This window comes from Lathyrus oleraceus, chromosome 6 (genome assembly GCF_024323335.1).
Source record: "Lathyrus oleraceus cultivar Zhongwan6 chromosome 6, CAAS_Psat_ZW6_1.0, whole genome shotgun sequence".
Lineage (NCBI taxonomy): Eukaryota > Viridiplantae > Streptophyta > Magnoliopsida > Fabales > Fabaceae > Lathyrus > Lathyrus oleraceus.
The window spans coordinates 29,334,210-29,346,847 of NC_066584.1; the positions used below are offsets into that span (position 1 = coordinate 29,334,210).

Sequence of the window (12,638 nt, forward strand, 5' to 3'; positions counted from 1 at the left end):
ATGTAAAACATGACAACTTATAATATACTACCTCCGTTTTTTATTATAAGTCACTTTGAAAAAATATTTTGTACCATAATACATAATATAAGTCGTTTTATAATATCAATAAATCATTAATGATATTTTTCCTATTATACCCTTAAATATTTATTATTCTCTTTCCTTCAATTATGTTAGTTTCTCTTTTCAATACCATTAATGAAGGATAATCTTGTAAAATCATTCATAATTTATCTTTTTTATACCACAATTATTACATTTCTTAATACGTGTGAAAAGTCAAAAATGACTTAAAATAAAAAACGGAGGAAGTATAAGTCTTTGCAAAATTTTAAAAGCAAAATAGATAAGTTATACGTCATTAAAAAATTAACACCTCATCCATTTTTCAATATAAAAAGATGAGAAATGAAAAAATAAACTATATGGACGTTTAAAAATAAAAAATACAAATTAAATGTTATTAACAAATAAACACGACTTAAATTTTGAGTGAAAAAATTTAAAAAGGATCAAAAGTGTTCGAATTTGAAATAAGAAGACTATTCACGTGAATAAATGAAATAAAACAATATTAATATAAATTATTATATCCTAGAATAATAAAATTAAAATCTTAGATAGTTAGTTATCATATATTAATCATGCATTAAAATGTCTTTGTCTTCTATAATCTAAATTTTTATCCATAGTGAAATAAAAATTCATTAATAAAAAACTAAAATAATTTTAAGTTATGAGTAAAAATAATATTTTAATATATTTATGATTTATTATTGTTGACTTGTCCCTATATGGAGTATTACAGATAATGTAACCATAATACATGTAATAATTGCTAGGTGTCTGAATTGAATAGAAGATGGTTGGGGAAGGAAGAAAACCAAAGGCAGTGATTGTGGGAGGGAGCATAGCAGGAATATCAACTGCACATGCCCTAATCTCAGCTGGTTGGGATGTTCTTGTCCTTGAAAAAACCACTTCACCTCCATCAGGAAGTCCTACTGGTGCAGGTCTTGGACTCAACCCTGTCTCTCAACAAATCATTCAATCTTGGATTTCACAGCCACAACAATTCATACACAATACCACTTTTCCACTAACTATTGATCAGGTCAATAATCAATATCCACACTTTCATTTTCTATAAATTTTGATGATGATTTATCATTTATGGATGTATTGAATTGAGTTAATACTGCATTATTCATATTGTTAGGTTAGTTAATTTAATTAATCAATTATGTGGATTGACATTATTAATTATTAGGTATTGTTGTGAATATTATTATGGCTAATTGTTATTGTATACCAATCAATTAATGAATATGTGTTGTGTTTTGCTTTATATGAGCCATGGTTTTAAATTGCGGCGTATGTTGTGGTTGCTTCGATGTGCGTTGCGGTTGTTACGCCGTGAATTTTTATTGAGAGGAGTTTGAAATACACCTATAGAAACACTTAAATGTTAAGATTTTAAAGAAGTAAATTGAGTTTTTCGATTCTAAATTTTGACGAAATTACATGAAGAAACTTGAGCGAAGTTGTCTGATGTGGTTCCTAATGTGGAAGGACGGGTGATTTCAAATCACACCCCAATTGCGGTTCGATGTGGTTGCGGAGACTAATATTGCGGCCGCAAATGCGGTTGCAGACCGTAATTTAAAACCATAGATTAGACCATGTTATTATGTCTAATGAGAGATCTCTACCTTCATTTGATCATCGGTCTGTGAGATGTCTGACATGTGTCGGTGGTGTTCGACATGACACCAACACATGTGATTACATTAGATTAATTCATTCTTTTAAGTTTTTTTACCGATACATGTCAGAGTCGTGTCTTGCGTCCGTCTCTATGCCAAGATTTATAGTTTATTATTGATGTATAGTTGAACTAGTATGAACCCTTTGAGTATTTGTGTTCTTTCTCATGGGAAAAAAAGAAAGAATTGAAGTGTTTTTGTAACTCTTTTTATTTATGTTGACAGAACCAAGTAACTGATAGTGAGAAGAAGGTGAATTGGACATTAACAAGAGATGAAAGTTTCAACTTTAGAGCATCACATTGGGCTGATCTTCATGGTGTTCTTTATAATGCACTTCCACCACAAGTATTTTTATGGGGTCATCTTCTTATCTCTTTCCATGTTGCAAATGAAAAGGGGACCTCTGTTATAATAAAGGCTAAAGTTCTTCAAACTGGAGAGATCGTAGATATCGTTGGAGATTTGCTTGTTGCAGCAGATGGTTGTCTCTCTTCAATCCGTCAAAAATATACCGATTTTAAACTAAGGTTTGTATCTCAGAATGGATCTGAGTTCAACTTAATTGATATGCACTGATAGTGTAAAAATTACTCAATCATAATAGTTGGATCACTATAAATACTTGACTTTACCTATCATAAAAGTTATAGAAAGTTTGTGATTTTTTGACAATGTAAAATGTTTTACGCCCACAGTGTATCAAAACTAATCTCTTCTTTTGCAGATATTCAGGCTATTGTGCTTGGAGAGGTGTTCTTGATTTTTCAGAAATTGAGAATTCAGAAACCATCACAGGTATCAGAAAAGCATACCCTGACTTAGGAAAATGCTTGTACTTTGATTTGGCCTCAGGTACACACAGTGTGTTGTATGAACTTCTCAACAAAAAGCTCAACTGGATTTGGTATGTGAATCAGCCGGAGCCTGAAGTAAAGGTATGACACCCGTACGACCCATGTCGAAAAAGTCAGACAAGTATCCCCGAAAGAAAAAAATTTACTGTCAGATCAGCTACTGCTGAATGTATTTTAATCTTTGGTTTCAAAATTCTTCAGGGAACCTCGGTGACGACAAAAGTAACTAGCGACATGATCCAGAAGATGCACGAAGAAGCAGAAAAAGTATGGATTCCTGAGTTGGCAAAGGTGATGAAAGAAACAAAGGAGCCTTTCTTAAATTTCATATATGACAGCGATCCCTTAGAGAGAATCGTTTGGGAGAATGTGGTATTGGTAGGTGATGCAGCTCACCCTACTACTCCTCACTGCATTAGAAGCACAAACATGTCAATATTAGATGCATCAGTGTTAGGAAAATGCATAGAAAGATGGGGAGCAGAAAAGCTTGAATCGGCTTTGGAAGAGTATCAGTCCATCAGGCTTCCGGTTACTTCAAAACAAGTTCTTCATGCGAGGCGTCTTGGTCGTATAAAACAAGGCCTGGTGCTACCCGATAGAGAAACTTTTGATCCTAAGTTAGCAAGGCAAGAGGATTGCCGGGATCTTCTAATGACGAACACGCCTGATTTCAACGATGTTCCTTTGTCATTTTCTTCTATTACATCTTCCATTTCCATTTGATTGCATGTGTTAGAATTGTTTTTGTTGATGAATTATTGTTATAACATCAATGCAATTGTTTGCACACTGACCCGAAAATAAGGCATCGCATTTTGTCCCTTAATTTGAACATTTAGCATCACAAGTTTAAAGATTGTATGTATGTTTTCATGTGATGAAATACCATATAACTCAATGTGTACTAGAGCTCTTCTGTCTCCTCTCCATTTGAACTAATCCCTTCTTCCTTCTTAGCCTTCATCACTGTCTCTTCCTTAGAGCTTCTAAGTGCTTGGATCAATCTCTCAAATGAGGTCTCAACATCTTCATTAACTACCTTAGGCATCAAGTTTTCCGCAACATCAGCTGGTGTCATAATAGTCTCTTCCAACAAGTATCGAATCATGTCAAACAAAAATGAGATTCAAGCCTCAGATGATTCACTGCCAACATTTTTAATCCATCAAAACTACAATAAAACAATCCAATGTGCATATCCATCCTTCCTCTCCTAATCAAAGCATAATTAGTAGTAAGTATAATCAATCTCAATGTCTTTAGCAATAGAAGTAACTAATGATGACTTTCCTGTTTCTGTTCCTGTAGAACCATTAAGCAAAGGGCCTCTCTTGCAAGATTTACCGATTCTTGTATTAGGGGATCCTTCAATACAACCCATGAGTTATCCATACATCTTGACTAAATTCCAAAAATAGCACTCAAGTCCGGATTCTAAAATGCGACATTTATTACACAACAAGCCCTTTGTGAATTACGTCACAGATATAGTTAAAAAGAATCCGGATTTTAAAACTCGTATTAATAAGTTATGGACATTTGACTCCACGTATGTGCTCAATCATCCTATTCAGAGGAAATCAAGCGACAAAGTCATTTCGAGTTGCTCTTGATCGCATATTCTAGATGATATTTGTTTTATGTCGTACGTCGATCACCATGAGACACGACCCTCGGAGGTGATAGCCTTGTCCTCTTAATGAGTGGTCTATGGATCCTAACTTGTGAACCCCAATCTCCTAAGCAAGTCCTAGGATAGTTTGGATATATGCATGGTATATCCAGAGACTCCATGCTCCACTGTTGATGCTTTTGTCACTATCCTTTTGCAGCAGGAATGTTGATGAGATTTTTGCAGCGTACTATGATCATCTGATCTCAGAGGACGGGTGTCATGTGTCAGCTCCTCGTCCATGAAATACGGTATACAGCTACATCCAATAGTTTTATAGAGTATCACATTCTTACATGACATCAGATGCAAAAGAAAATCCCTTGAGACCAGCTCATTAGAAGATCTTAGAGGAGGAATAGACAAAGGCGGACTATGTCGTTGATGTGTTGCTGATATGCATGTCACCGTATTGTACCTATTGGGAGTAAGGTCATGACTATGAACGAGTTTGAGGAAGACACTCCTCAAATAGTCACGTTACATGTCATCTTAGCAGAGTCACAACATGCTTTGTAATACATACGGCAGAGGAACTTAGGCATGAAATAAACACAGTAATTGTCTTTTACTGTGTATATTTTGATATTTTGACATTTTGTATTATGATTTGTTGTGGGATTGATTATGATATTTTGATACTTTGTATTTATTATTTTGAAATTTTGGCATTCAAATATACGCGGTAGTTCTTCTATTTTGATCTTATTATTGAATGACAAATGCGTATAATTTATTGTGGAATTGATTTATAAATGACTTATAATGTAAAGTTTATTAAAAAATATCGAAATTCTTCTAACTAATTAAAGATGTAAAATATTGGCAAAAATAGAGTACCACTATGATGACGTATGAAGGTGTATCTGAATTTTAAAGTCCAAACAATACTAGGTACATTTTAGGATATCTACAAAAAAAAAATTATCAGTACATGGGATGCTAACGAAGAACACCCCATATACTATTACTCATTAGCCTTACTAAATGTAACAAGATCATCTATGATCTCTTTCTTCTTGTTTGATTCTATTGCAATTGTTTCAAAAGAGGAGAGATGGTTAAAAATCACATGAACTCACCTTTTGTAAAGCTTTGAAAATGAATTCAAATACACTATCTCCTGCATATGATTTTCTAGGTTTCTTAATGCAAAATAGAGGCATCGAATTTGATGGCAATAAAGCCAAAGCAATTCAGGAAACCTCTCCTCCTTCGAAGACATCTAAGCTCCAATCATTGTTGGAGAAGAAATTAATTTCTTTCTGAGTAGATTATTTCTAATCTCTTTGTAAAATTCAATGTTCCAATACTTACAAATACAAATTATAGTATATAACATCGAAACAAGACTAAAGACTGAGTAATTTTTATGATCCGTACGAACCTAGTGATAAGGAAATAAGGTTTAAGATTTGTGACAACATGGAACTCACAAAATCCAATAGATTGATTCAACTTAAAATAAAGTCCAATACATACTCATCAGTTAACCCGTGCTTAAAAATAATTGATGCTATTCATCACATCTCTTGGATAGAGTGATATTTTGAATTCGATTGATCAAATAATAACTGCTCCCAATCTATTTTCGCATGTTCAAACATTAATTTTGGTACTATAACAACCAAAAGACAATAACGCAGAGATATCCACAACTTACACCAGAAGCCTCCAAATAGACGAAAACTGTTTTATTTTTGACAGTGTCAACTATCATGTTCGAATTAATCATAAATGGATTGAAAAATCAAATCTGAACACGGATGATCGTAAACTTCTTACTCAAAAGAAATGAACTTCATTAGTACATCTTTGAAGTCTTTACTTTATTGCTGAGCCCAAATAAATACACATTTTTTATTTATAAATGAATCAACTGCAACGATTCAGTACTTCAAAAATAATAAAATTCAACAGAGTGATATATCGGATGACACACTGGCCCTTCTATAACAACTCATTGGTAGATAATACAGCCTACAGTTGTAATGGACGCAAGCTATCATGTTGGTTTTTACATTCATGCTAAAATGGATATGCAGAGAAGACTTAATCACTAAAAGTACACAAAACATAATGTTCTCTACCGTAACCGCATTCTCACACATTGATGATATAAGGCAAACTAAATTTTTGAGGGCCATGTTGCTTGAGCCGACATAATAATTCCAACAATAACTCCAAATAGGCCAAGCGCACTGCCAAAGATCTCAATCACAAGAATTTTCACAAAGAGGGAGGAGTTCTGAGCATCAGACAATGCACAGCTGCTTCCAATTATTCCCACACACAACCTGCAACAACAAAAATAATTTTGTTATGAACAACAAATGGATAAGGTCTCTTTATTCACCAGAAGAATTATTGGGAAGATATGAGATGCAGGTAAAAAATAATACACACCCACAAACAAGATTTGCAAAGCCCACGATAAGCCCTGATGCAAAGATTGCATATCCAGCTCTAAGAGATTCTGGTTCATAGATACTCGCTTTTGGAACACTTTCTAGTTTTGTCTGCAGGATAATAGCCACAATAACACCATATATAGCAACAGCTTCACAGAAGATAACGCTGAAATGTCACAAACATCAAAGCTATTTTGTTAAATCAAGGCAATAAATGGTTATATTTTGAACTATTGTTGTTGCTCCAAGATGATATGTAGGTAATACATTATTGCATATAATGGAACACTAGCTAGCATTCACGGCAGTTCAGAGATAATCTTAAATATAAAGATAGAAAGATATTCCAAATTTCACATTAAAATACAGGGCTTAAAACCTTGTTTACTATTTATTTAGATTTAGATTTAAGCTTTAAAGGTTTGGGAAAATGTGCTTTCCGTGAATGATAAGGGTGTTCAGATCAAGCTTGCTTTGTATTTGAAACAGTTTATAATGAAAATAGTGCTTTTTAAAAATATATATTCTCTAAAACAGACTCAAACCCAAACACACCAGAAGCAAAATATTACTTGAATTCTAGTATTAATCACTTTCCCGTGGTTTGATAAAGGAAAATCAAAAGTTTGTTTAGTATGAAAAAACTTTTTCTTTTTCTATTGTCACAAATAATTAAAGTGTCACCTTGTTATCATTTTATCCCAACCCGAGAAGGATTCCCTTGGTAGAGCTAGAATTCACGATTCTATGCAAGTCCATGAATGTCTACCCGGGTTTACAAATAAATGATTTTGTATGCTAGTTAACTTGATTTTGATACCTATGATGAGTTGTAAAATCATACTATTCTAAGAGTTAATGTTTTGAGAGTTTGACAATCACAATTATAAGCAAATACCGAAAATGAAAACAAAAAAGTGTATAACACCAAACAAGCCTTTAACTTTTGAGGGTCACCATGTTGCTTGAGTTAGACAATAATTCCAACAACTATAATACACCATATCTGCTACCAAAAGATTTTAATCACAAAAAAGCTTCACAGCAACAAAATAAAGCTATCTTAATTTCAGAAATTCAAAATGGAAATTCTGAAATTCATATCGAGCAAAGGGTGAAATAACCTTAATTTACCATTTGACTAAGATGATTTATCTAAATTAACTTTTACACAAATCTCAATCGATTATCATAAGAAAAAAATGCAAATAAATAAATCAACAGAACAGCTGTACACTCACTTTCTTCTTTCCCTATCACATAAAAAGGAATCAATTAAATTTTTTTGTTATTTGTCATTAAAGTCTCTCAGCTTCCAATTGTTTCAACATAATGCTATAATTTACGACACTTCATCTCCACAAAATTATCACACACACAGTAATTCTTACAACAACAAACAAACCTTATCCCACTAAATGTGGTTGGCTACATCAATCAAATGAATCATATCTTTATAGAACCCATTGACTTGTGCTGTAAGTCTTTCTTGAAAGTAGTTTTCTAGTGTTTGGTATGGAAAATGTTTTCCAGAAATCTTTGGTTTGGTTGTATGCAGTAAAAAAAATCCTAATTTCAGTGTGACAATCAAAAGATAATTCTATCCAACTGAATTACTACAAGTTACAAGACATCCCCTTCCAACAAAGCAACAAAAGTAACCAAACAAACCTCCTATGATTAACTAATACCAACAGGTGAAGTTAGCTACATCATTTAAATTCAATCAATCAATCAATCAAGCAAGAAATAAAATTTGGAAAAACACAATCAACAAAATGAGCCAGTGGAAAGAGAAGTACATGGAAGATATTTACAACTCCAACTACAATGGAAAGAGAAGTACATGGAAGATATTTACAACTCCAACTACAATGCTACTTGCAGTAACTGATAAGCCTTTTCCTGCTCGATCAACAATGTCAATACTGAAGCTGGTCTAGAAGTTAGACTTCACCCCACATTGACTTAAATAGGATACAATCTGTATCCCAGACAATTACCAGGGTAACATCAACAAGCACATGTAAATTCTAACCTCATTGAAGGGGAAAATAAGCTATAAATAAACTTCAATTCATTTTACTCACAGTATTCTTTAGATTTTATATATAACAACGGTGAGGAGTGGATTTCAAAATGGGCAAGAAACATAGTGGAAGAAACATTATATCTTCTCTTCCTTCTCTTTTCTATTTTCAAACATTACATATAAATCAATAAATGCAACCATACCTTCATAGTCATACTACCCTTAAGATCAGGCCAGCCAATCATTTATTATCAACTAGAAACAAAGATTATCGTTGATTATCAGCAACAAACAGATGCCCAGTACATAGTAAAATCACTTTACCCACAAAACTAAAATGATATGTTTCAAAAACGTTTCTATAAATAAAGGAAATTGCTTAATATCGCAAAACTGTTCATCGCAAATGAGTCACGAAACAATATTATTGTCCATTTGCCCGTGTTTTCCACCAAAATCTTATTCAAAAATTTATCCTTGATTCTTGAAAGGTGATGCGTGTAATGTAGTGACGTTTGTGACTGATTTTTATTGTGACATATATCACTGCTCATTAATGAACCATCAATCACCCATTAAGTCACCGATGATGTTTTGCATAAAAAAAATGTCAAAAAACAGTTTAAATCATATTCATCAACATTTAAGACCTAGTAATTAACTTCCTCATTTCCTTTCAACCAAAAAGAAAACACAATCCATACAGAAGCATAAAAAGTGGAACGCTAAGCACGAAAATTCCAAGCTCTACCAAACAATTTACCATCCTTCCCCATCACATCAACTAACAAGACATCAAAATTCCAAAACTGGATCAAATCTATACTTGCACCATTGTAAAACTCATCAAACACCTTACCGGGTATCATATATACTATTCAAAAAATAATTACACTAAAAAACGCCAAAAAAATTATAAAACTTGAAAATTTTCCTACGAATTGAAGAAAATTACCTGATGAGATTTTTGGAGGTGATTCGAGGAGCCTTAATTGCAGCACCGATCAAGCTACTGCCGGTAATGTAAATTCCCCTAAAATCATTACATAAACAGATTCAAACGTAAGAATAACGTAGGAATGACGGAAAAGAAGATCGGAAACGGGGAATTGAGGGAAAAGGCATTACCAAGCGGCGCCGAGAACGGAGACACCGATTGAAACAGCGATACCGATGGCGGAAAAGGTGTAAGGAGAGATCCTAACGAGCGCCGCGGCCCAAGAGCTAGAATGCGCCGCAATGATTGCAGAGCCAGACATGATGATGGTGTTCGTTGTGAAGCAAAACGAATTGGGATCGGATCTCAGAGCTTTGTTTTGTTGTTAACCACGTACTTGGAGAGAAAGAATTAAACGCAGTGCCGTTTTAGTTTTGTGAATTCAGAAAAAGGATTTTTTTTATTTTTATTTTTATTTTTTAGGTCGAAATAAGATGGATTTTTATTTATTTATTTTTGATAAAAAAATACTTTTTGTTCAATAAAAAAAACCTTGCGGTTTACTTTGTACACCTCATGCAATATGCTATTGGACCTCAATGAAAAATTAAAAAAGCTTTTTAATTTTAGAAATGCATATTTGAACAGGTTCATAATATACGTGAACCATTCCATTTTACTCAAAACTAGTTCGGAAATGTATTTATTTAAGGGTGGTAAAATGGGTGGTCTGTCCTGTTTAAGCCCTAAACCCTAGTAAAATGGGTGGTCTGTCCTGTTTAAGCCCGTCCAAAAGTGGGGCGGGACCGGACAAATAAACTTAAGTGTTTGAGCTCAAAAGTTAAGCATATCTCGTTTAATAACGACGGGGTAGATTGGCAAACCGACTTGACAAATTTTTTAAAAAATTTTTTTTACAATTTGATTTATGATATGATTTACAAAAAATTTAATCATTAACAAAGAGTCTGACGAAAAATATTTTTTTAACAAGCATAATAGAATATTAGAAAAATTGAAATGAATTTTCAATCAAGAAAATAAATAATGAAATATGAATCAAAAATAGAAAGAAAAAAAATAACAAAAGAGTGATTTACGTTAATGTTTTATAACACATTCTTTTTGTAAAAAAAAATATCATCCATTGATAGATACATAACAACTTGATGTCACTAAAAGATCAATAGTTAATTTATTGGAGAAAGTTTAAGCATACCAAAGTCAATAATTAAACTAATATCAAAATATTAGCAAGTAAAGTTGCGGAAACTTCAATGGCATAGTCATATCCTGAACAAGAAAATAATCAAGGTTTTTTTTGTGAAATTTGTCTTGAGATCAAGATAGTATAAATATAATATACTAGAACTGCAATAAATCTAAAAATCTTTTGTAAATGAGTTATCTCTACAAACTTCATTGAGGTGCTTAAGTATTTGTCTCACTATGCGTGTTATATAAAAAATAAAAAGATTGAGTTCAAACTTACCTTAAATGTTTGCCTATAGGGAGGAAGAAGAACAAAATAAAATGGGTGGCTTGTATGATCGAATAGAACAACAGTGAAAAAGAGAGATAAGCACAGTGGAATATGAAATAAATGGAAAGAGATATAATTTCGAAAGGATAGAATAAGATTATATTTATATAAGAAGAGAGAACGTCCAAATTTTTACCATTAAAGAGAAACAAATTAGTGGATTGACCTCCTCAATACACTGTCCAATTTTTATTTAAAAAAAAAAATTAACAAAAAGCCCGCTAGCGAAACCTGTCTCGGCCCGCCCCGCCCCGTTTTTTAAGCGGGTTAGGCGGAGCGCCCCAACTTAAGGCACCGAGACAAAAACTTCGGCTTTGCCCGCCAAAAATGGCGGGTCAAATGGATCGGTCCTACGGGTATGATCCGTTTTACCACCCTTACATTTATTCTCCGTAATAATGTGAATGTGATTTTTTTATCTGCATTTATGTAATAACTTTGATTTTAAAATTCGGTGAAATTTACATAATAAATCTTGGGAATATACCTTGTTTTGTCAAACTAAAAACAATTACAGAATTTTGGAAGAACAACATATATTAACATCAAAATAGTTAACATTACATAGATAATCGTTAACATGAATTTAACACTTCATTTCATTACGAACAGATAGTTCAGGATGTTTCAACATATTTAGAATAAACTTGAACAAAATGTAGATTTTGAAAGTCACCCAATACACACGATGTATCCGGATGGATTTTGAGGTGGGTTATTCCGAAGTGAAAAAATGTTTCAGATAAACCATGTAATGTCGTATCAATACACACCCTATTATATGCATTTTCTATAAGATGACCCATTTTAAATAAGCACATCCATTTTTTTCATCGGTGCATGACCGCTAACACAAGGAATAAGAGCATTGTAAATTACATCGAAATGTTCTTTTTCCCGTATAGTGATGTGTATGATTCCCTATACGCCTTTAACTCTTTGAGAAGTTGTTTGCGAACAAGTATGTGATTCTCCACTCCTTTTCCGAGCAAAGCCGAGACAACTTGATAATCGTAGTTACCGTCATCGTTAACATATACAATTCACTGAATGTACTTGTGCATAAAAAGTGTCATTTCTTCAATGTTAATGATTTTTGGTAACGGTGGTGAGGGATATGGTTTGCTAATCTTAGCACCCTTAAAACACTTTTTTGAGATCTAGGAGTTGGAGAATCCGGAAAATGCGAGTCAACATATTTAAAGTAGGAAGGAGGCCACTTTGTAAAATTATCACTCTATGTCGGTTTGACCTTTTTAGAGACACCCTTTGTTTTATCCAGGTCCGAGGGTGGTTTCAAATTCGTGGTTTCTATATAGGCAATCTTCCTCAGCTGCTCTTTGATGTGCAATTTCATGTTGTCATCAGTTTCATAAATCTCTCTTTGATCACTTTTTATTCGTTGATAATATAT

At 33.1% G+C, this 12,638-nt stretch overlaps 2 protein-coding genes across 2 annotated transcripts; one reads left to right on the forward strand and one right to left on the reverse strand.

The window, feature by feature from the left end:
• Positions 1–808: 808 nt before the first annotated feature.
• LOC127097553 (uncharacterized) lies at positions 809–3,538 on the forward strand. The gene is made up of 4 exons (XM_051036046.1): positions 809–1,117; positions 1,995–2,299; positions 2,497–2,707; positions 2,828–3,538. Exons 1-4 carry the CDS (start codon positions 866–868, stop codon positions 3,350–3,352), a joined length of 1,293 nt encoding a protein of 430 aa, XP_050892003.1. The 5' UTR covers positions 809–865; the 3' UTR covers positions 3,353–3,538.
• A 2,575-nt stretch (positions 3,539–6,113) lies between these two features.
• LOC127097554 (V-type proton ATPase subunit c''2) lies at positions 6,114–10,157 on the reverse strand. The gene is made up of 4 exons (XM_051036047.1): positions 9,873–10,157; positions 9,700–9,777; positions 6,708–6,878; positions 6,114–6,598 (listed from the first exon to the last, which is right to left on the reverse strand). Exons 1-4 carry the CDS (start codon positions 10,001–10,003, stop codon positions 6,430–6,432), a joined length of 549 nt encoding a protein of 182 aa, XP_050892004.1. The 5' UTR covers positions 10,004–10,157; the 3' UTR covers positions 6,114–6,429.
• Positions 10,158–12,638: the final 2,481 nt, after the last annotated feature.